The sequence below is a fragment of the Rana temporaria genome, chromosome 10, assembly GCF_905171775.1.
Source record: "Rana temporaria chromosome 10, aRanTem1.1, whole genome shotgun sequence".
NCBI lineage: Eukaryota > Metazoa > Chordata > Amphibia > Anura > Ranidae > Rana > Rana temporaria.
The window spans coordinates 95,384,117-95,409,551 of record NC_053498.1 but is presented as its reverse complement, the minus strand read 5'-3'; the positions used below and the strand labels follow the sequence as shown (position 1 = coordinate 95,409,551).

The window sequence follows — 25,435 nt, the reverse complement described above, 5'->3', positions numbered from 1 at the left end:
ACTTCAGTCCTCAAGTATGGCCAATAGAACCTGTCCCTCACCAGTTGGAGAGTCCTTTCTGATCCCAGGTGGCCATGGTGATCATGCAGGGCAATTAATACTTTCTCTCTATGCTTCTCTGGCAAAAACAACTGCCACTTCTCTTCAGAATCTTCAGAGGGGCCCCTTCTGTAGACCACCCCTTGCTGCAGCTGCAACCGATCCCACTCTTTGCGAAGCAGGCGAGCTTCCTTCTGAGCGCTCTGGAGAAGTAGATCAGGGTGTTGGCTCTCCAAAGCCTTCAATACCAGGCCACAAAGGGGATCTTCCTGTTGGTCTCTCCGGAGGTCCTTCCTAGATAGCTTAGGTAGACCCTCCTCCACAATTTGAGTGACATTACAATAGCACTTAGGCACCCCCGCAGCGGACACTCCGACTTCTTCAGCCCTGGCTCCACCTTTCACTTGTTGTTCCGCCCCCTCACAAAGGGCTCTCACACTCTCAGGGGTAAGCTGGGTCCATCCTCCTGAGTGGTCCTGGGAACAGTGGGGCCTTCTGGACAGTGCATCAGCATCTCGATTCCCAACTCCTGGTCGATATTTCAGGCTGAAAGTAAATGCAGAGAGGGCAGCCAACCATCTATGGCCTGTGGCATCCAATTTTGCTGTAGTGAGCAAGTATGTGAGAGGATTGTTGTCCGTCTTAATCACGAACTCGGCGCCATATAGATAGTCTTTTAATTTGTCTACTACTGCCCACTTCAAGGCCAGAAACTCAAGCTTGTGAGTTGGGTAATTCCTCTCAGCAGGTGTCAGACTCCGGCTCACATAAGCAATAGGTCGTAAATGTCTGTCATACTCCTGATAAAGCACTCCACCTAGTCCATCTCGGCTGGCATCCACGTGCAGTTCGTAGGGTCTGGTAGGGTCTGCATAGGCCAAGACCGGGGCAGTGGTAAGGCTCCACTTCAGCTGTCTAAAGGTCTCTTCGCATTGCGGAGTCCACTGGTCTTCGATGGACTCTTTCTTCTTCCTAGGTCCCTCTTTTGGTTTTCCAGGTTTGTCCGAGTCAAAACCAGCTTCCTCTTGGTTCTTCAACAGCTCAGTGAGTGGATGAGCTATCTTGGCAAACCCTTCTACGAACCTACGGTAGTATGAACAGAACCCTAAAAATGACCTAAGCTCGGTCACATTCGTGGGTCTGGGCCAAGAGGTGACAGCTTCCAGCTTCTGAGGGTCTGTGGCCACTCCTTCGGCGGACACAATGTGGCCCAGGTAACTCACTGAAGGTTGATAGAATTGGCACTTCTCCATGGAGAGCTTCAGGCCTTCATCATGGAGTCTCCTCAAGACTTTCTCCAGGCGCTCTTCGTGCTCCTCCAATGTTCTGCCAAACACTATGACGTCATCCAAATATACCAGCACTTCAATCAGGTTCATGTCACCTACAGTCTTCTCCATCAACCTCTGGAAAGTGGCTGGGGCTCCAGACAGACCTTGTGGCATGCGATTGAATTCAAAGAATCCTACAGGAGTAATGAAAGCGGTCTTCTCCCTATCTTCGGGGTGCATGGGGATCTGGTAGTACCCACTTTTTAAATCCAGCACACTGAACCACTTTGCCCCCGACAGGCTCTGTAAAGCATCTTCTATCCGGGGTGTGGTGTATTGGTCGGGAATGGTCCTTCGGTTCAGTGTCCTATAGTCAATGCACAGTCGTAAAGACCCATTCTTCTTCCTCACTACCACTATTGGGGAAGCATACGGACTCCGAGACTCTCGGATGATTCCTGTCTTCTTCAACTCAGCCAGCTGTTCCCGCAGATCTTCCAAGTCTCCCAATGGAATCCGCCTGACCCTCTCTCTGAAGGGTTTATCTTCCTCCAATCTAATCTTGTGTTCAGCACTTTTTGCAAGCCCCACATCAAACTCACTTTTTGAAAACGCAGTTCTCCATCTCAGGAGCTGAGTTTTTGCTCTCTCCATCCAATCAGGTGTTAGGGGGGTGTTTTTCGGGTAGAACTCTTCCATAGGAATCTCTCCCTCTTGTCCACCCACGATACCATACGATAAGACTGGGGTTGCTTGATTCACCTGCCCCAGCAACACTCTAGCTGGCAACTTCACAGGTGAGGTTGTGGTGTTCCGGACACTGACTGAGACCTTCCCTCCGCTCCGCTTCAGCGCCTTGGTCGATAACAATTCTGGGATTATTTCCAACTCCTTATCTTCCTTCTCTCTGTCCGTCTCAAGGACGATGAAAGGGCCAGGTTGTCTCCAAGTCAGTTTGATAGAAGCTTTCAAACAGACTACTTCACCTGGTTGCACAATCTTCTCACTTCTGTCTAGGCGCCAGATTTTTCCCACTCCTTCCGCCGGGGCTTTCTGCTCATGCAATAGATTCTGGTACACTTGTGCTAGCATTGGGTGTACCTTCGTGGCTGGAGTGCTCTGTACTTGGACAAGCGGTGTCAAAAGTCTTCGGACCAGGTCGGTATTTGTCCCAATGATGAGAGAACTTCTATCAGCCCCTGGGGGGCGGGGACACACCACTGCCAGGGTATCGAAGGTTTCGGCCTTTCCTGCCACACTCGGGTCGAAGGTGAGCTTAATGGGTAGGTAGCCGTCATAAGGGAAATTCTGGGTCCCTAGCCCCCATATTTCCAATTCCTCCAGCTTCTGCAGTGGCAAGTGTCTGAGATGTTTTTCATAAAAGTCACTGTAAAGTAAAGTCACTTGGGCTCCAGTATCCAACAGGGCTTTAGTATAAATCCCTTCCACTTGATGGGGACAATTGGAGAAGGTCCCACTAGCTCAGGAGGGAATCCATGGGGAGTGGCAGGTTTAGCCTGTTTGGTAGTTTGCACTTTTACGCCTCGCTTCTGTGGGCTCTTGACCGGATTCGGCCTAAGTGTGTCCCCAGGGACCTGGTATGTATGAGTTTGTTTGGAGCTGGCGGTTGTAACAGGGCGCCCAGCTGGCTCCTTCACTGGGGCCCTCTGAAGTTTTCCGTCGGCTTTTGACGTTTTGTTTCAGGATTTGCCGAGCTTGGGCATACTTGACGGTAGTGTCCAACTCCCCCGCAGTTGAAACAGGTCTTTGGCTTCGCCGGTTTCTCAGTCTGAGTGGCTGTAGGATCCATCGGGGTCTTAGGTGCCGGGACTTCCTCCCTCTGTGGTCCAACCAGCTTAGCAGTCAATAGGGCCATCATTTCCAACATCTCTTTCTGCATTTGAAACAGTTTTCCTAATTCAGACTGGGGCAGATGTTGTACAGGTAAGGACCAGGGCATTTGATCAGTGTTCACCGTCAGGACACTGGGTTCCTGGGAGCCCTGTAGAATTTCAGATTGATGCCCTTTGGTTCTTACTGTGGTGCTGGACTGAATTTTCCTTTGTTTCTTCTCCCTTTCCATCTCCATCTTGGCTGCTTCATTAGTCTCTTCAATGAGCACCTCATCTGTAGTGAAAGGATCGTCCAGGTACTGCCTTAACTGGAACTTGATATAGTCACTTCTCAGTCCTGTAGCCACAGACCTCAGGAATTTCTTTTGGATCAGTTCAGCCCCAAAGTGTTCATCTGAATCTTCTCCTTTCGAGACAGACAACAGGCGGTCTTTCAATTCAATGGCCCTGAATAAGAAATTCTGGGGAGTCTCCTGACTGCTCTGTGCCATATTTATCAGTTGATGATATAGCTCAGCAGCATCTTCCTCTTTGTAGTAGCTCTTTAGTATTCTCCTGAGTTGTACTAAAGTCAGTCCATTTTTCATTTCCAGCATGCCTCTGATACTCAGACCTGGGCTAATGGCGTTGACTACAGCCTCTACAATTTCGGATTCAAGATATCCTCTTTGGAGTCCCAGTTCAATCTGATGCAGAATATTTGTATAGGACAGGTTGCCTTTCTGTTCCTTCTCTCCTATCTGACCTTCAATCTTGAAATCTTTCCGGATCGTCACCTCTGGCAAGTGGCTATGAGTGCGTCTCTGGATGACTGAAGCAGGTCTTTGCCTTTGCTTACCACCGCTCGAGTCCTTGCACGGGACACTTAACTCTTCAATGTGTCCTGCGATCATGCCGGAGGTCTCCTTGAACCTTTCTTGTATATTGCGGTACTGCCGTTTTAGGTCAGCTAGTTGTCGTTCCGACTGGGAACCTCTCCTGTGCGTGTCAACCATGGCCTCTTCCTTCTCCAAAGGGGGCCTTGTACTGATTTTGGTTGGAGTTGACCCAAAACTAACTCCCAGCATTGTTGGCTTAACATGTCTAGAGTTGGCAGAGCTCCCTCCGAGCCCCTCTGGGTGCGTCAGGTAAAACTTGGTTTTGCCAGCTAGCTGCACACTCGAGCCTCTAAAGTTCTCCGGAATTCCCTTTCTCCATTCCAACAGGGCATAAGTGTGAGAGGTCCCACAATCTGGTCTGATGGCAATCACCCAGGCCTTTCTATCTGGGGACAATGCCTTTACAATCTGGCTGACCTGTTCTTCCTCCCAAGCTTCTCCTGGGAGTGCGATTGCCACGCTTGCTTCTGAGCGAGCGCCTTCTGCTTCACACCACCGCTCCACTGTGACTGGGTCCATACTGGTGCCAAGAGGGTGGGCTTAATTTCAGAGTAACAAAAATCCCGGACGAGCCCCCACTTGTAGCACTTACCCCCGAAGGAGCTGCTGGTAATTGATTGGGCCTGTACTCTGCTTTTCTACCCCAAATAATTTGTCTCAACCCGCTTGACACAGCTGTGTAACAGTGTGGATGTGAAACCTTCACTAAACGGAACAACCCCACATAACAGTGTGTATATAGTGTACCTTTATCGCTATCTGGGCATCCGTTGTTCCACCTGTTAGAATAATGAACAAGCCTCACACCAATTGTGATCAACCAAAATGTAATTTTACTGGAACTAGTATAAAGACAGTAGTTATAATAACTGCATCAACATACAACTTACTATAATAGTGCAATGAGTGTACACAAATTATTAACACTTAAAGGTCCCTTGAGCCTCTACTGTGGCGCGTCTCCAAGTGGGACTAGTGCTCAGAGTGACAATGCCTTGACACTGGTCACCTTCCCACTTCCAGTACGGCCGCACCAAACATACCAATGCAAGGATATCAACACAGCACAATACAGTTTCTCAAGAGCTTCCCCTGAGGTATAAGGCAGCCTTTTGTCTTACTGTATCCACAGCACAAACCCTCCCAATGAGAAGTGTAGTCTCTGGTCTTCTTTTTCTTCGGCTAGCGATTATACTGCAGTGTTTGTAATCCAATGGTTTAACAAGTAATGAAGTAACATAACTGAAGAGTGATAACAATTCCTGCTATACAACACACTTGTAGATGCCTTTGGTGTAGGTATAACTTAATCATCAGTCAGCCCTCAATGAAGCATAGGCTTTTAAACCTGATTGAACTCAGTCTATTTGAATGAGACCTCCCCGTAGGACTACAGGTCCCAGCAACACTGTGAAATGAGTCTAAGTGTGTTACAGGTGTTAAATAACTTCTGGGCGACAGCCCTCTCACCACACCAGGTCTGGAAAGTTGTGAACCTCCGCTCCGGCTGTCTCAGTCCTGCTGCCAGTCAGCACTGTCACACTGCTCCGCTCCGCAAGCAAACCGGACATCCACTTTGCTCCTTCAAGGGTCCTGGGTCCTCAGACCCGATCACACTGCCTCTCCAGCACACCGTGGTAAGGCAGAGTCAATGGATGTTGTTCTGCTCTGCACGATGTAGGCCCTCTTCTGAACACTCCTTCACAGATCCTTGCAGGCAGACCATGCATCCAGCAGAGACAGAAAATGGCTGCACTCTGCCTTTTATTACCCACCCAGCATGCAGTTCAGCCATTTAGTGTTCATGGGTAAGTGAGTGAGCATTATGGGTAAGTGAGTATCTTCACAGTCAATAAACATTTTCTGCTCTGCCTGTGTAAGTTAATATATCTCTCTCACATTGGCATTTGGCTCCCTCTAGTGGTATGCAATCTTTAGCATTACATGACAAAAATACCAGTGCTACATATATATATATATATATATATTGTGACAGGAAGTCAGGTAAGTCTGTGGGTGTTGTCACAGACGGGACATACATTTCTGCCTTGTTTAGACAATACACCAATTGTTATTAGGCGTCGGCTGCAAATGTAGCCAGAAAAGGTCTAAGGGCGTTGGAAGACTTCAGCTGTTCAGAATGGGGCAATTAAGGCCTCTATAAGTAATCCAGAGGATTACCACAGAATTGCTGCATCCTGAGGCTTTGTGAGGAAGGAGAGCAGTGTACTGAAAGTCTTCTGAGGAGGTGAGGAGAGGATTCATTTTTCTGTGTGATAAAAATCAAAAGACTATTGTTTTCCTGCTGTATGACCAGCAGTGTCTGCCCAGCAATGGGCTGTGCCAGACCCCATAGATAGGTTCCTGTGTGGAAGGTAGATGCCCCAGGTGGCCAGGGTTTATTTTATGTTTGATTTTGTTTATGCTGTTTGGATGCTTGCACTTGTTTCCAGCAAGATAAAGGAATAAACCAAAATCTTTGTTTTCAACCGTCTTCGACTGCCTGTCTGTATAAATTCAGTGTGTGGTGAACCCATCCAAGGGGTCACACACCCCGCTACAGAGCTAACCCCTTACAATATATATATAATATTTTTTTTTTATACATTTTTATTTATAAAGACATTTTATAGCAATGGCTTAACCTGATTCCCAGTAAGTAAGTAAAGATCAGCAGCTTCAAAAACTGTAGCTGACTTTTAATAAACCCAGACTCAACCCCCGTTTCTCCCCTTGGCTTCTCTAATATGGGCACCCAGCAAGTGGCGCTGCGTTACCTGTCACATGTCCCAGAAGACTTTAGGAGGGGGGGGGTTGACTTCTGCTTCCGATCGGCTAAGGTGACTGGAATGGAAGTAGGAGCAGGTACCTAACAAAATCTGGTATCTCCTCCCCCCCTCCTCTCCCAAAGCTCTGTTTCACAAGCAGGAGCCAGGGAGGAGGCCTTAGCAAGTTCCACTTTTGGGTGGAACTTTGCTTTAGCCTAGGTTCACACTGCTGCAAATTCAAAATCGCGGTAAAATGTGATTTCGCGGCTGCGATTTTGCCGCGATTTCGGCCGCAATTTAATGTAAATCGCGGCCCGAAATCGCAAAAAGTAGTACAGGAACTACTTTTTGAAATCGCAGATGCGGCGTCGCACTGATTAGGACAGTGCCATTGCCGACAATTGCCGCCGATTTGAGATGCGATTTGACATGTCAAATCGCATCTCAAATCGTTCCAAATCGTACCCAGTGTGAACCAGGGCTCAATACCATAAATAACATATTACATTTTTACTCCAGGAGTATATAATGAGTTTGGCCATTCTTAAAAAATTAGAGAATATTGGAAATGGGTGCGCTAATTAATAGTAGTGATACATACTTGAAACCAATCAATATACAAATATATAATACTACAACACCTTACATTACTAGAAGATCTAGTAAAAAAGTCTTAGAATCCTGAGCTGTGTTGCACTGGTGATTGCTCAGATTCCTGTGCCAAACAAATTAAATAGACTGTGTTACTGAAAACAAGTCCTATTAGTGCATAATAGCATACGGATGAGAGTCTATTCCCAAATTAGTCCTCAATTTGTGAAGAAAGAATTTTGCGTGCTTCTTGATCAAATAAAATGATGTTCCACCTTCACCATTAAGCTGTCACCCAAAGTGAATAAATTAGATGGCTTCTTACCAGATGGTAATGCCCCTTACTTTGATACCAAAAAAGGGAACATTAAAGCTTATGACAGGATCATCATAAGCTTTAATGTCCCCTTTTTTGGTATCAAAGTAAGGGGCATTACCATCTGGTAAGAAGCCATTTCCAATATTCTCTCACTGTATAATCATCTGATTAATTCTGGGTAGCAGCTTTACACTGTTTATAGTATAAATGTAATTTAATTTATTGGCGCGAGATACCACACACACACCATTCTTAAAAAATGTTTAAATAATGCATTTTTTAACCAAACCCATTCGATTTTAGTCGACAAAAATGTACTGGAAATTTTAATCAACGAAAACATGAGTAAAACAATTCAGATGACTAAAATATGACCAAAACTAAAATGGCATTTTAGTCAAAAGACTATGACTAAAACTAAATTGAAATGTGATGTCAAAATTAACACTGCAAGCATTTCAAACTGAGAATGTGACAAAAATGCATAAGCAAAGTTTACCTACAATGAAAGCTGCACACGGCAATGGTTAGTAAATAAAAATGCATAGGCAGCTAAAAGCATGTGTAAATATTGACTTTTGCTATAAAGTCATGCTTGGCCCCACCCTCTTCTGATCCTGAACTTTACTGGTCAGTGAGGTCATTAATGTACCAATGGGGAGGAGCAGAAGGGGTTGGGGCCAAACTCAGTTTTTACAGGAAAAGCTTCTGACCAGGGTCTCCCACAATCAATGCACACAACCTCTGGGACCCAAGGCATTACTGATCATCTTCACATTTTACCCCCCCCCCCCCCCCCCACAGCATTGACCATCTTCACATTTTACTCAACCGCCCCCCCCCCCCCCCCACCCTTTACATCAAACAAAGATGTGTGCTCTGTCCCCTAGACAGGAATTTCTGGGGCTGGGTGTCTTCTTTAAAGACCTAATCGTAAATGTTTTTTTCTTAACGATACAGTCCCCAATTGCAGATTTGTATATCATGATCATATCCTCTCCTAAGTTCCTCTTCTCCAAGTAAAATAAGTTTAATGTTTGTAGTCGTTCCTCATGACTGAGGTCCTCCAGCCCCATTATTAGCTTTGTTGCCCTTCTCTGGCTTCTCTACAATTCAAGGACATCCTTCCTCAGGATTGACAACCAAAACTGGATGACATACTCAAGATATGTGCAGAGATTGACGAAGGGGACGTATGGTGTCCCGAAACATGCATCCCATCATCCTTTGCGATAGGAAAGGGATAAGAAGAGTACAGAGCGGCGATCCTGTGTGGAGGCGCTTCATACCAGCTGGCGATTTTAGAGCCTCTCTCCCCGTTACATCCGACCAGCAGCAGCTGAGCCAATCCCTGCGATTCATCCTAAGCTGGGACTTTCTGCAGCACAGTGATATACTCATCTTTTCCTTTCACTTCCTGTATGATTTATACACATTGTGGGCCAGATTCACATATATTTAGATAGGTGCAGCGTATCAGAGATACGCTACGCCGCTGTAACTTACTTTTTCATTCTTTGAATCCACAAAGAATTTGCGCCGTAAGTTACGGTGGCGTAGTGTATCTCTCGGCGCGTAATTCAAATCGGCGGGTAGGGGGCATGATTCATTTAAATGAAGCGCGTCCCCGCACGGAATGAACTGCGCATGCTCCATTTCGAAATTTCCCACCGTACATTGCGCTAAATGACGTCGCAACGACGTCATTTTTTTAACTTAGATGTGAATTACGTCCATCCCTATTCACGGACGACTTAGGCAAAAAAAATAAAAAATTCAAATTTCGACGCGGGAACGACGGCCATACTTAACATGGCAAGTCTATCTATACGCCGCAAAATAGCAGCTTTAACTATACGCCGGAAAAAAAAGCCGACTAGAGATGACGTAAGAGAATGCGACGGCCGCGCGTACGTTCGTGGATCGTCTGAAATAGCTAATTAGCATACCCGAGGCGGAAAACGACACGAACTCCACCCAGCTGGCGCCGAAGTATTGCATCTACGATCCGAAGGCGTACGAAGCCGTACGACTGTTGGATCAAACACAGATGCCGTCGTATCTTGGTTTGAGGATTCAAACTAAAGATACGACGCAGGTAATTTGAAAGTATGTCAATTCCAAAAAGTAGTTTCTGTACTACTTTTGGTGACTTTGGGTGCGGCAGGAAACCGCATAGATGTCTCTGAAATCGCCCCCGAAGTCGGACTGACATGCGGGTATGAAATGTCAATCCCGCAGCAATGTGAACCTAGGCTAAAGCTGGCTATAGATAGGTAGAAAATTGTTTACATTTGATAAACCTGTTGAACGTACGCGTGATAACGCCATTATGGATACAAAAGCTTTCCTCAACTTGACAAATTTTTGTTTGTTTTGAACATAAATGGTAAATTTACCTACCCAATAGTTTGGTTTACATATCATTTGTGAGAGTTTCACATTTATTTCTTATGTTGTTAAAGTGGTTAAAATCCTCAGACATGAAATATGAACAAAACATTTCCTTCTATAGTGTGTACTCGTCTCAATTAAGAGCACTAATGCCGCGTACACACGAGTGGAATTTCCGACGGAAATTACGACCGAATTAAAAAAATTCTATCGTAATTTCCGTTCGTCTGGATGCAATTCCAACGGACTAAAAACCACGCATGCTCAGAATCAAATCAACGCATGCTCAGAAGCATTGAACTTAATTTTTCTCGGCTCAACGTAGTGTTTTCTGTCACCGCGTTCTTGCCGGTCAGAATTTGGTGTGACCGTGTGTATACAAGACATCTTGAGCAGAATTCCGTCGGAAACTTTATTCCGACGGGAAAACTGGTCGTGTGTACGTAAGTGTAATTTCTGTCTGCTGCCCTTTCCTCTGCTGTCTGCATGAGTCACTTCTGACAAGTTCTACTGACACCAAGAGAAAAGAGGTGACATAACTTTTTACTACATTCTCTCATTATTTAATCACAGTGGCCCGGATTTAGATAGCCTTTACGTCAGCGTATATATTGATACGCCGCGTAAGTTCTACGAAGCGCTGGGGTATCTTCTTTCTGTATTCAGAAAGCAAGATACGCCAGAATTTTACTAAGATACGGCCGGCGTAAGTCTCTCACACAGTCGTATCTTAGGCTGCATATTTACGCTGGCCGCTAGGTGGCGCTTCCGTAGATTTCCGCGTTAAGTATGCAAATTAGGTAGATACGCCGATTCAGAAATGTACGTCCGCTTGGCACATTTTTTTACATCGATTACGTAAGGCTTTTTCCGGCGTAAAGTTACCCCTTATAAAGCAGGGGTAAGTCATGTTAGGTATGGACGTCGGAAACGAACGAACAGCGTCGTATTTTACGTCGTTTGCGTAAGTCGTTCGCGAATAGGGCTGTACGTAAGTTACGTTCACGTCGAAAGCATTGACAATTTGCGGCGTAATTTGGAGCATGCGCACTTGGAAACATTCACAGACGGCGCATGCGCCGTTCGTAAGAAACGTCAATTACGCGGGGTCACAAGTAATTTAAATAAAACACGCCCACATCATCCACATTTGAATTAGGCGGGCTTACGCCGACACATTTACACTACGCCGCCGTAACTTAGGGCGCAAGTTCTTTCTGAATACGGAACTTGCGCACTAAGTTACGGCAGCGTAGTGTATCTGAGATACGCTACGCCTACCGATAGATACGAAAATGTATCTGAATCCGGGCCAGTATGTCTTTTGTTCAACAAATTTCATGATTTGTAGGTAAACCTTTGCACTAAAACATACCATTAACTTCAGAACATGCAGATCCTTTGCGCATAAAATTGTCATAAGGAGCTTGGTCAGGCACATCAATCCCTGAAACCACAAAGAAAGATTTAAATATAATGTATGTATTACTATAAAAAAAAAAGGTTTTTAAAGAGCAAACAGCATAGATTCTCATCAAATGATACAGAGCAAAATGCAATGATATATGTTAATATTTGTAATGCAAACAGACTAATGATATAAATCCCAACAATAGTCAACTCTTATTTGCATTGTATTAGTCTTGGCAGAAATGTAAAGCAGAACTACACTGTATCTGAACACCACAAAGTAAAAACGTGATTTAATTCACTTTTAATATTCAAAGCACACTCCCCCCATCTATCCATGCCTTCATATTTTATTTTACTAAGAAATCACTTTGAAAAACACCCCTTAACATTTCTGGTCATGGCCATCTTTTGTAAGGGCAGATAATCCATGTAGCATTTTCTTCATGGAATCCATCTGCCCTCAGCGTAGGCATGCATGCCAAAGGGTGTGCTTAGCTGAGAAAAAACCCTCCTCCCCTTCTGAGGACTGCTGGGATGTATGACATCATTTGCCTAGGCCTGGCAACCAGGAAGTAACTGAAGAAACGTAAAAGAAAGAAGCTTGACACAAGTAAATATGATATACTTTCCGATCTATTTACTAATCTACAGTAGCAGCATAAGGATTAAAAATAGTCAATGTTAAAGCGGGGTTCCAACCACAATTAGCATTTTTTAAATTTATGTCCTTTCAGAATGCGTTTTTATAATATAAATCCGGTCACTTACTATTTTGCAATCCGCCGCAGCTGCGCATAGTTATTCAAAAAAGTCCACACCATTGTCATTTTGCTTGTGGGCATTGTGAAGCCCACAAGCACTTAGGGCCAGATTCAGGTAGAATTGCGGCGGCGTAACGTATCTTAGATACGTTACACCGCCGCAAGTTTTCATCGCAAGTGCCTGATTCACAGAGCACTTGCAATGAAAGCCTACGCCGGCGGCCTCTGGCGTAAGCCCGCGTAATTTAAATGGGCGTGTGCCATTTAAATTAGGCGCGCTCCCGCGCCGGACCTACTGCGCATGCTCCATTTCAAAATTCCCGCCGTGCTTTGCACGCAGTGACGTCATTTTTTTGAACGGCGACGCGCGTAGCGTAATTCCGTATTCCCGGACGGCTTACGCAAACGACGTTAATTTTTAAATTTCGACGCGGGAATGACGGCCATACTTTATACAGCAATATGTTTACTGTGTAAAGTTAAGGCACCAAAAACGACGACTAACTTTGCGACGGGAAACTAGACTAGCGGCAACGTAGCGAACGCAAAAATCCGTTGTGGATCGTCGTTACTCCTAATTTGCATACCCGACGCAAACTCCCCCCAGCGGCGGCCGCGGTACTGCATCCTAAGATCCGACAGTGTAAAACAATTACACCTGCCGAATCTTAGGGATATCTATGCGTAACTGATTCTATGAATCAGTCGCTTAGATACTCAGAGAGATACGACGGAGTATCTGAGATACTCAGTCGTATCTCCGCTGTGAATCTGGCCCATACTTTCTGGAAGTCTTGGATGGGGAGTTATAATGGGGTAGTGCACTGCATCCTGGGAAATGATGACACACATTTCCCAGGAGCATTAGCGTGCTGAGGAGCCGAGGGAGATGATGTCAGAATCCTAGGTGATTCCAAAGGCAGATTTTGCGGGACCGCATAGCAACAGGCATTTCCAGGTGAGAATTTTTTTTTTTTTTTTTTTTTTTCAGGTCTAATGAGCATAATAATGAAAAAAATAAATTTGGGATGGAAACTCCACTTTAATTGAGAGTGAAGTTCCTCTTTTATGCACTCTGTACTCTACAGTGTTATCTCATGAAGTCTCATCAGCCCTAACCTGTTCAGCTATATGGACTACACAACATCTTCCTCTGACATTATAGAGTTAGGGTGAGGTAGTCTGTAGTTCTAAAACAATTCCTGTCCTAGGGGGTCAACATGTCATCAGATGCAAAGCCATCATGCTGTGGACAGATCTCCTTACTCTCATCAGCCAAGGGACGGCTCAGCCATGGATATGTGTTCAAGTAGGTTGTTGTCACATCACAAGTAGACATGTGCACAGCAAAAATTTTCGTTTATTTCTGTTTCGTTTCTGTTCGTTTATCGTGATTCGTAACAAGTCGTAATTTTGTAAGACGTTAGTTATCGTATTCGTACTCTTTAGTATTTTCGTAACATACTTTTTTCCGTTTCCGTTTTTTTCTGTTAGTTTATTTTTCGTTGAATCCAGATTCGTATTTTCGTTATATTTTGTTTTCTGCCGCGTTCGTATTTTTAAAATGATTTTATTTCCTTCGTTTTTACGTTGGTTTAACTTTCGTTGTTTTGCTATTCGTATTTACAATATATTTTCCATCATGCCGCATTCGTATTTTCGTAAGAAATATATTTTCGTTGCTTTATGATCATTCGTATATTCGTGTCTAATTTCCTTTGATTGTAAAAACGTACTTTTGTAGATTTTATCGCATTCGTAATTCTGTTAGAATACATTTTACGTTTATTCGACACACTACTCGTCGTAATTTTGTAATTCGTACTTTACTGTGATTGACTTGACTGTCTTAGTTAGCACACACACCCTGTCTAGAATGAAGTCTGACGTAGAAGAAAACTAAAATATGTCAGATATTACAAATACAAATCTAGAAATTAGATGCACTGCAGTCTAACACAGAAAAAGACACAAGGAGCCAGGAGGTAATGAGAAAGAAGCTCATTGGGGGAAGGAACAAACCTCTTCAGAGGAAAGGGACAGCGCTCAGTGGCTATTGGTCAATATCCAGAAATATTTCAGTACTAACGAAAGCTAATTTACATTATTTCGTATTTTCGTTGTTTTAATTTCCGTTTTCCGAAGATTCGTAATTTATTTTTCGTTAGTTTTGATTTTCGTTTTTTAGTCTTTGTTCGGCATTTCGGTTGTTTTCTTTTCGGTCTTCGAATATTAGTAAGTTTGCATTTTCGTTAATTTTGTTTTTCATAATTATTATTTTTTTGGGGTTCGGTATTTTCGTTGTTTCTATGTTTTCGTTTCTTTCATCTTTCGTATCTTCGTTGTTTTTCATATTCGTTATTTTGAAAATATCGTTATTCGTTATTAATTGCGCTAAACCATTCGTTCATTCGTATGTTAACGAATCAACTAAAATAACGAAAATTTACGGAAAACGTATTCGTAACTTAAAAAATTGCACATGCCTAATCACAAGCTCTCTACAGGACAGGAAATTGCACTTAGCCGCCCAGCTGCCCACACCATACCCATCACCACTACACGAACATTAAGACCAACAGGGACAGTAATCAGCAATAGATAGTAGGACTGTCAAGCACGTGACATGTCGGAGGAGCAGAGCCTCTTTTTTCAAGTCCATACTGCAATGTGATCCTAGTTTTTAAATACCTAACTTCATGCCAAGGGGGTTAATTAACCCTTTAATAGCCTGGCAGTCTCAGGGGTTAATTGCAGTATGACTATAGCAATACAGGGTAAAATCTTTGACCCTTTCCTGACTATGTAATAACAAATTAGTACATTTGTGTGGGTGCAATGAAAATTGCTTATAAGAACATTCCTTGTATACAATAATTTAAAGCTAACTATATACAAGTGAAACTCGAAAAATTAGAATATCGTGCAAAAGGTCATTTATTTCACTAAGCCTTGTACACACGATCAGTCCAAACTGGTGAAAACGGACTGATGGTCTGATGTGCGTACACACCATCAGTTCAAAAACCGATCGAGTCCAACGCGGTGACGTAAAACACAACGACGTGCTGAAAAAAACGAAGTTCAATGCTTCCAAGCATGCGTCGACTTGATTCTGAGCATGCGCGGGTTTTGAACCGATGCTTTTGCGTAATAAGCATCGGTTTTGACCGATCGGTCAGGCGTCCATCAGTCCGATTTTAAAGCAAGTTCTGAGGCCCTGTACACACGATCAGTCCAAACTGATGAAAACAGACTGAAGTTCAATTTCATCAGTCCAAACCTACCATGTGTATGGCCCATCAGACTTTTGTCCTTCAGACCAAAGTTTTAAAACTTGCTTTAAAATCTGACTGATGGACTGATGACCGATCGGTCAAAACCGATGGTTAGTACACAAAAGCATTGGTTCAAAACCCGCGCATGCTCAGAATCAAGTCGACGCATGCTTGGAAGCATTGAACTTTGTTTTTTTTAGCACGTCGTTGTGTTTTACGTCACCGCGTTGGACTCGATCGGATTTTGAACTGATGGTGTGTAGGCACATCAGATCATCAGTCCATCAGACTTCAGCCTTCAGTCCGTTTTCATCAGTTTGGACTGATCGTGTGTACAAGGCCTAAAACTTTGGACTGAAGGACAACAGTCCGATGGGCCATACACACGGTCGGTTTGGACTGATGAAACTGAACTTCAGTCCGTTTTCATCAGTTTGGACTGATCGTGTGTACAGGGCCTAATGCAACTTAAAAGGTGAAACTAATATATGAGATGGACTCATTACATGCAAATCAAGATAGTTCAAGCCGTGATTTGTCATAATTGTGATGAATCTGGTTTACAGCTCATAAAAACCCCAAATCCACAATCTCAGAAAATTTGAATATTGTGAAAAGGTGCAATACTCTAGGCTCAAATAGGTAGATTCAGAGAGATTGGCCTAAAATTAGGACGGCCTAGCCTACTCTTTTTAGGCTACACCGCCTTAAATTATTTAGGTTAAAATTGATTCTCAAACCACTTACCTTCAAATTTTAGGCGGCGTAGCCTAAAACGAGTGGGCGTAAGCGCGCCTAATTCAAATGACTGGGAGGGGGGCGTGTATTATTGAAATGAGGCTTGACCTCACGTTTTTTTACATTTTTTACACTGCGCATGCGCCGTGCGACTACATTTCCCAGTGCGCATTGCGGCTAAGTAGGCCGTACGGGCCTATTGATTTCGACGCGTACGTAAACGACGTAAATCCCAATTCGCGGACGACTTGCGCAAACAACGTAAAAAATTCAAACCTCGCGGCGGGAACGGCGGCCATACTTAACATTGTTATTCCACCTCATAGGCGGCCTATCGCGTACGGAAACAACTCGACGGTGTAGGCCCGGCGTACGCTCGCTCGAATCGGCGTAGCCCCTCATTAACATAATCTAGGGGGCAAAAGAAACATTGCAGCGTAAGATAGAATGGAGCAAGCCAGCCTATCTTAGGTATGTTTAAGTGTATCTCTGTTTGAGAATACACTTAACACACATAGGCCGGCTTAGATACAGAGTTAGGTCGGCTTATCTGTAGATAAGCCGGCCTAACTCTTTCTGAATCTACCTAAAAGTGTCACACTCTGATTATCTAATTAAGCCATAACACATGCAAAGGGTTCTGAGCCTTTAAATGGTCTCTCAGTCTGGTTCAGTGGGAATCACAATCATGGAAAAGACTGCTGACCTGACAGTTGTGCAGAAAACCATCATTGACACCCTCCATAAGGAGGGAAAGCCTCAAAAGGTAATTGCAAAAGAAGTTAGATGTTCCCAAAGTGCTGTATCAAAGCACATTAATAGAAAGTTATGTGGAAATGAAAAATGTGGAAGAAAAAGGTGCACAAGCAGCAGGGATGACCGCAGCCTGGAGAAGATTGTCAGGAAAAGGCCATTCAAAGGTGTTGGGGACTTTCACAAGGAGTGGACTGAGGCTGGAGTCAGTGCATCAAGAGCCACCACACACAGACGGATCCTGGACATGGGCTTCAAATGTTGTATTCCTCTTGTCAAGCCACTCCTGGACAACAAACATTGTCAGAAGCGTCTTACCTGGGCTAAAGAAAAACACACCTGGTCTTTTGCTCCGTGGTCCAAAGTCCTCTTCTCTGATGAGAGCAAATTTTGCATCTCATTTGGAAACCAAGGACCCAGAGTATGGAGGAAGAATGGAGAGGCACACACTGCAAGATGCTTGAAGTCCAGGGTCAAGTTTCCACAGTCTGTGTTGATTTGGGGAGCTATGTCATCTGCTGTGTTGGTCCACTGTGCTTCATTAAGTCCAGGGTCACCGCAGCCGCCTACCAGGAGATTTTGGAGCACTTCATGCTTCCTTCCGCAGACGAGCTCTATTGGAATGCTGACTTCATTTTCCAGCAGGACTTGGCACCTGTCCACACTGCCAAAAGCACAAAAACCTGGTTCAATGTCTGTGGGATTACTGTGCTTGATTGGCCAACAAACTCGCCTGACCTGAACTTCATAGAAAATCTATGGGGTAGTGCCAAGAGAAAGATGAGACATGAGACCGAACAATGCAGAAGAGCTGAAGGCCGCTATTGAAGCATCCTGGTCTTCCATAACACCTTAGCAGTGCCACAGGCTGATAGCTTCCACGCCACGCTGCATTGAGGCTGTAATTGCTGCAAAAGGGGCCCAAACCAAGTACTGAGTACATATGCATACTTTTCAGAGGTCCGATATTGTTCTATGTACAATCCTTGTTTTATTGATTGCATGTAATATTCTAGTTTTCTGAGATAGTGGATTTGGGGTTTTCATGAGCTGTAAGGCATAATCCTCACAATTATGACAAATCACGGCTTGAACTATCTTGCTTTGCATGTAATGAGTCCATCTCATATTAGTTTCACCTTTTAAGTTGCATTAGTGAAATAAATAAACTTTTGCACGATATCCTGTGGGGGTAGCGCTACACGGTATTTTAGTAGTGAAAACATGCAGTAATTTAACACCTGGCAGTAGCTATCGTTTTTATTAACATTAATAAATAGGCATTGTTAAGGAGCAAGCAGCCTCCCATGACCTTAACAACCACTAAAGTACATGGTTGTTAAGGAGCGGACGGCTGCCGTGTCCTTAACAACCGATGAGTCATCAGCTGTCAGCAGGGTTCCCTTTTGACAGCTGAAAGTAAAATAAACAACTGCAGGCAATTCAAAAATGTGAGAAAAACTGCATGGGTCCCCCTCCCAAACCCATGCCAGGCCCTTATCTGAGTATGCAGCCCGGCATGTCAGGAAAGGGAGCGCCCCCCCCCCCCCCAACCATACCAGGCCACATGCCCTTAATATGGGGGGGATGCTTTGGGGCAGGGGCACAACCCTGGTCGGTGGTGTAGATCCATTGATCGGTGTCAATCATGACGCCCTCCGCCACCGCTTACCCGAAAAAAATAGTCCCACTCACGCTAAAGGCTACTGCCGTCTGCTAGCTCTCCTTTTTTTGGGTCGGCAGTGGCATCGTGATTGATGATGGATCTATACAAGGGGGCATTTTTTAGCAGAACTTGCTAAAAACTGTCTAATGTCTTTTTTTTATACTACACATTTTTTGGGGTGAATGAGGAGGCTATGTACCCCATACTTGTTCACATGGGGGGGGCAGGGACCTGGAGGCCAGGGCTGTGGGGAAGAGGCTTTTGTCCCCATCAACATGGGGACAAGGTGATTTGGGGGGGGGACCCCCATGTTCAGGGAATGGTATGTTGAGGGCCTATGATTGTTCAGGGGGGGCTTCGTTCCACCCAATACTTTCCTGACCTGCCAGGCTGCATGCTCGGATAAGGGTCTGGCATCGATTTTGGGGGGGACCCCACACCATTTAAAAAAATAAAAAATTGGGCATGGAGGTTACCTTCAAAATCTATACCTAAAGGGCCTGGTATGGATTTGTGGGGGACCCCATGACGTTTTGTTCCTGATTTTCTAATTGCTGGCAATTTTTTTTTTTTTTTAGGGGGGAATGCATAAAGGTAAAAAAATAACCTTCAGTCTCTAGAACCACTTTAAGTTTAAGTTTTGACTTACTATAGAATAAAGCAACCTGATGACTATGGCCTAATAACCCATACCATACACTATGATAATATTGATATGTATGCATTATAGCTCTGATCTATTAACAGACTGTTGCATGTAAAATGTAATTTTATTTAATTGAATTTGAAAACTGTAGCAACACAAAACAGCATATTTGTGTGCCCATGAGTGTGGAATGACCCTACAGGCCAATTCACACCTATACACATACACACACAAGTACACTTTTTGGCATTTCAGAGTGTTGCCCATCGCAATGGTCCTCAATTTGTGTCCATGGGTCAACAAATGTATCTGCCCCATTGATTTCCAGCATACCACAAGACAATGCATTAATTCTGTATTACATGCATTGTCGTGTGCCAAGGAGCAGGTAGGTTTAATTACATTGGGCCATATTCTCATAGAAGTTACGATGGAGTATCTCAGGATACTCCATCGTATCTCCCTTTTTTGGCCCGTGTATCTATGCGACTGATTCTTAGAATCATTTTCGCATAGATACACTTAAGATCCGCCATCTGTAAGTCACTTACACTGGCGGATCTTAAATGTAATGACGCCGGCCGCCGCTAGATGGCATTTACGTGAAGGACTCATTTGCGTATGCAAATGATCCTTCTACGCCAATTCCCGAACGAGTTCGCGTCGCGTAACCGTCATTGGCGTTTTCCGCCGAGAACTGGAGCATGCGCACTGGGCTTTTTGAAGCCCGGCGCATGCGCAGTTCATTAGAATAGGGGGCGCGCTTAATTTGAATACAAGCCGCCCCCTTGGAGATCCGCCAGGCTACGCCGGGGCATTTACACTCCGCCGTCCCAACTTACGGAGCAAGTGTTTGGGGAATACAACACTTGCTCCTGTAAGTTGGGACAGCGGAGTGTAAGTGCCTTAAGCGCAGCCGCGGATTTTTAGAGAGAATATGGGCCATTATGTACACACATTTTGGTGTTATTAAAAATGAATGGGAATGCACTGCAAAGTGTTGAGGTACCATGCATTAATGTCCATTATAACATGCATTAATGTGTGTACAATAATGCGGGAAGAGGTAAGAATGGGCCCTAAATCAGCTTCAGTGGCTCCAAAGCACATCCCGGTACATCAGTAAAATACGATCTGGTTTGCTGATCATTTACATTCACTTACCTTTCTGAGGGATGTTTACAGAAGAAGGATGGCAGTGTTGCTGTACATCGCCTCTAGACTCATCAACATAAATGTATCTGCAGCCAAATTCCATCTCAGACACCTGAAACAAGCCGTATGTAAGTACAAGAACTAAAAAGCCAAGCCCAGGAAAATCAACTGAACAAGTCAATACGATAAATGTTTATATCACTGGAACAGGGTTGGGGCAACTAAACTCACTGTAGCACTCCTGCAAAAGTTATATTTATCATAGAAATAGTTTACGTATTATAAAAAAATTAGTGCAGCACAAAAAAAAAATATCATAGAATATACAAAATTCAATTGATGCAACAAAATGTGAAAAAAGTGAAAAAAAACACAGCAAAAACTAAAACAAAAAAAAATGTCCAAATAAACGTGAAATAAAGTCCAAAGAATAGTGTGACCAACAAATTTCAAACTCCACAAAAGATTCACCGGTGACGTGAGCTCAAACAATAGATGATCCCTCCACCACTACATGATTGGCCACTCTCACCTTAAGGCATGGACTCCTGTGTTATCAGGTAGTCATGCAAGCAGATATCATAAATGCAGATACACCCAATGGCAAATGTCATGTCAGGTCCCTCAGCAATCCGCAGCAAGTATTACACCATATATGTGGCCAATCCTGTAGTGGTGGAGGGATCACCTATTATTTGAGCTCACGTCACCAGTAAATCTTTTGTGGAGTTTGGAATTTGTTCATCACACATTCTTTGGACTTTATTTCATGTTTATTTGGACATTTGTTTGAGTTTTTGCTGTGTTTTTTTCAATTTTGTCACAGTTTGTTGTATCAATTGAATTTTGTATATTCTATGAGTTGTTTTTTTTGCGCTGCACTAATTTTTTATAATATGTATCTTTTTGGATTTTGTGAATTTCCTTAAAGCGGAGGTTCACCCTAAAACAATGATATACCATTCCAACCAGCATACTGCCGACATGTACAGTATGCTGTTTTTTTTTCGCTGTACATACCGTTTTATACTTCTTTTTCTTTTCATACTCCCACGGGGAATAGGCATTCCTATGAAGAGACGTAGATAATTGACGTGCGGCTAAGGCGCGTCACGCGTTCCGAAAATAGCCGGACTGGGACTCGGCTATATACGGCGCCTGCGCAGTCAGCTCCTAGTCTGTGTGCAGGCGCTGTATAGCGCCGTATAGAGCCGAGTCCCAGTCCGGCTATTTTCGGCGCACGTCAATCACCTACGCCTCTTCAAAGGAACGCCTATTCCCCGCGGGAGTATGAAAAGAAAAAGAAGTATAAAACGGTATGTACAGCGAAAAAAAAAAAAAAACAGCATACTGTACATGTATGCTGGTTGGAATGGTATATAATTGTTTTAGGGTGAACCTCCGCTTTAAGTGTTTAGCTTGCAATTATTAGGGGAGGGGGATTTATTTTACACATTTATTGTATTTTTGCGCTGATTGCACCCTTTGCTATTTGTATAGAAATAGTTTAAATTTATAATTATTTAATCCATGCCTAGCAAAATTATATCTTCCAGCTTTGCGAGATGGGAAAGAGAAACACCTAAAATGTACAGGAAAAGGACACGTGCTTGCCAGGCCCCCAGTCAAAAAGCACATAAGGAGTTAATACAAATAAAATTATTCGTTTAACACAAGTGTTTTTTCACTACATGTCTACATTTCAAGGGTTAAATGCTTGATGCATGTAGTACCAGTAACAAGGACCGTTACTTGGAGGAAATATTTTGTATTGAGGCCACAGTGGAATTTAATGATATCATACAAACTGCTTTAATGGTACCATACAAATTGGTTATATCTTATGGTTATGGTTTTTATCGCCCTACCTGACGTGGACTATATATAATTTTGAGGACATATACAGTCAGGTCCATAAATATTGGGACATCGACACAATTCTAATCTTTTTGACTCTATACACCACCACAATGGATTTGAAATTAAACAAATAAGATGTGCTTTAACTGCAGACTTTCAGCTTTAAATTAAGGATATTTACATCCAAATCAGGTGAACGGTGTAGGAATAACAACAGTTTGTATATGTGCCTCCCACTTTTTAAGGGACCAAAAGTAATGGGACAATTGGCTGCTCAGCTGTTCCATGGACAAGAGTTATGTTATTCCTTCATTATCCCATTTACAAGGAGCAGATAAAAGGTTCAGAGTTCATCTCAAATGTGCTATTTGCATTTGGAATCTGTTGCTGTCAACTCTCAATATGAGATCCAAAGAGCTGTCACTATCAGTAAAGCAAGCCATCATTAGGCTGAAAAAAACAAAACAAACCCATCAGAGAGATAGCAAAAATATTAGGTGTGGCCAAATCAACTGTTTGGAACATCCTTAAAAAGAAAGAACGCACCGCTGAGCTCAGCAACACCAAAAGACCCGAAAGACCACAGAAAACAACTGTGGTGGATGACGGAAGGATTATTTCCCTGGTGAAGAAAACACTCTTCACAACAATACAATAATAAAAATTGCGCTTATCCAACAAAATAATCAATTTACCGTAAGTGAATTAACATTTTACATAAAGGTGAAAAATAGGGAGGCAGCAGTTCTGGTGCCGAGGCACAAATATAAAGAGCAAGGAAAAAAGGGGGGTTAGAACTGCGCCATGGCACCCAGACTTCGTGTGTTATAAAGTCAATGTAATAGGTTAACCCTCGTGCGGTGACGTCATCACGTTTGGAGGAAGGGCTCCGCTCTGTATACATGCCGGCCGGCAATTTTAAATGCTCGTTTGAATCTCATACAATGTGAGTAATGTTTTACTGTTTTTAATAAATTACCTTCCCTACGGAATTATACTATGTTTGCCGTTTTCTATCTTTGAATGTGCGGTGGCGTTCTTGCTAATAATCAAGGGTGCAAGTGGTGATCCTTTACCAGGGAGTGGAACCTCCCCAAAGGCCACGGCTGGGTCACAGCCGACTGCTATCTGAGATTTTTTATCTGGTAAGCTGCTCCTAATGCTGGTGGTGGGATCTCACTCTTACTAGTGTGCTGTGAATCACATTGGACTATCTCCTGTATACCCTGTGGTTTCTGTGGCAGGCTCTGGGGAGCGAGTGCTATCTCCAGGAAGGGGTTAATCCCACCCCCCTTAAAGGCCGCGGCTGGGTCACAGCCGACTGCTGTTTTAAGTTATTGATCTGGTAAGCTGCCTATGACTCTGGTGGTGGGCTTCACCTGTACAAGTGTGCTGACCATCACGGTGGAATTAATCATCCCATACATCAGGATTGTGAACTTGTTGGATAATATAGACTTTATTCTGTATAACCCCTTGAGGGTTAACCTATTACATTGACTTTATAACACACGAAGTCTGGGTGCCATGGTGAAGTTCTAACCCCCCTTTTTTCCTTACTCTTCACAACAGTTGGCCAGATCAAGAACACTCTACAGGTGGTAGATGTATGTGTGTCAAAGTCAACAATCAAGAGAAGACTTCACCAGAGTGAATACAGAGGGTTCACCACAAGATGTAAACCATTGGTGAGCCTCAAAAACAGGAAGGCCAGATTAGAGTTTGCCAAACAACATCTAAAAAAGCCTTCACAGTTCTGGAACAACATCCTATGGACAGATGAGACCAATATCAACTTGTACCAGAGTGATGGGAAGAGAAGAGTATGGAGAAGGAAAGGAACTGCTCATGATCCAAAGCATACCACCTCATCAGTGAAGCATGGTGGTGGTGGTGCCATGGCGTGGGCATGTATGGCTGCCAATGGAACTCATTTTCTTGTATTTATTGATGATGTGACTGCTGACAAAAGCAGCAGGATGAATTCTGAAGTGTTTCGGGCAATATTATTATCTGCTCATATTCAGCCAAATGCTTCAGAACTCATTGGACGGCGCTTCACAGTGCAGATGGACAATGCCGCGAAACATACTGCAAAATCAACCGAAGAGTTTTTTAAGAGAAAGAAGTGGAATGTTATGCAATGGCCAAGTCACTCACCTGACCTGAATACGATTGAGCATGCTTTTTACTTGCTGAAGACAAAACTGAAGGGAAAATGCCCCAAGAACAAGCAGGAACTGAAGACAGTTGCAGTAGAGGCCTGGCAGAGCATCACCAGGGATGAAACCCAGCGTCTGGTGATGTCTATGCGTTCCAGACTTCAGGCTGTAATTGACTGCAAAGGATTTGCAACCAAGTATTAAAAAGTGAAAGTTTGATTTATGATTGTTAATCTGTAATTCCTACACTGTTCACCTGATTTGGATGTAAATACCCTCAAATTAAAGCTGAACGTCTGAAGTTAAAGTTGTTTGTTTAATTTCAAATCCATCGGTGGTGGTGTATAGAACCAAAAAGATCAGAATTGTGTCGATGTCCCAATATTTATGGACCTGACTGTATTTGTGTGTTTATTTATACGCACATATGTGGAGAACTTCTTGTAGATGCTTATTTGACAGACTGGATGTTTCAGGTAAAGATATAGGAGTACCCCTGTTTTGAACTAGTATGTATTTTCTGAACCAATTCATTTATGTTTTTATGGCATTAAGAGATAGTCTCTGCTTTTTCCCTATAGTATTTGGTGGCCATCAATCCTTTTAATGCCCATTGAAATTTATATGTGATTTATATGTGAGAGGATCTTTTTTAGACTCCCTGCTACGGTGGGTAATAGTCATCCCCTAATCCCTTTTTTTATGATCAATCTATAACCAAATTTGTTTTGGTAATATTTGCTTTATAGTAATGTCTCTATATATTTTTCTACTAGACTGCAAGGTATATCACCTTTTCCTTCTCTTCCCTCCCCCCTTTGTCTGTGGAGGTTCCCACAGCCGCCGAGGCAGACCTATCTCTTTGAGGACTGCTACGCATGATTTTGCTC

General features: G+C 43.5%; 1 protein-coding gene across 7 annotated transcripts in view; it reads right to left on the bottom strand.

Annotated features, from left to right (window-relative positions):
- Positions 1–25,435, bottom strand: part of LOC120915333 (circularly permutated Ras protein 1-like) — a 114,739-nt gene that overhangs the window by 62,668 nt on the left and 26,636 nt on the right. For 6 of the 7 annotated variants that reach the window (XM_040325744.1, XM_040325738.1, XM_040325740.1 and 3 more), the window contains exons 2-3: positions 20,533–20,635; positions 11,489–11,560 (exon numbers count right to left, since the gene is read on the bottom strand). In XM_040325744.1, the coding sequence (XP_040181678.1) occupies positions 11,489–11,560; positions 20,533–20,626 (166 nt within the window). In that variant the 5' untranslated portion in view covers positions 20,627–20,635. The remainder of the gene's footprint in view (positions 1–11,488; positions 11,561–20,532; positions 20,636–25,435) is intronic. The other variant, XM_040325741.1, reaches the window with a different exon arrangement.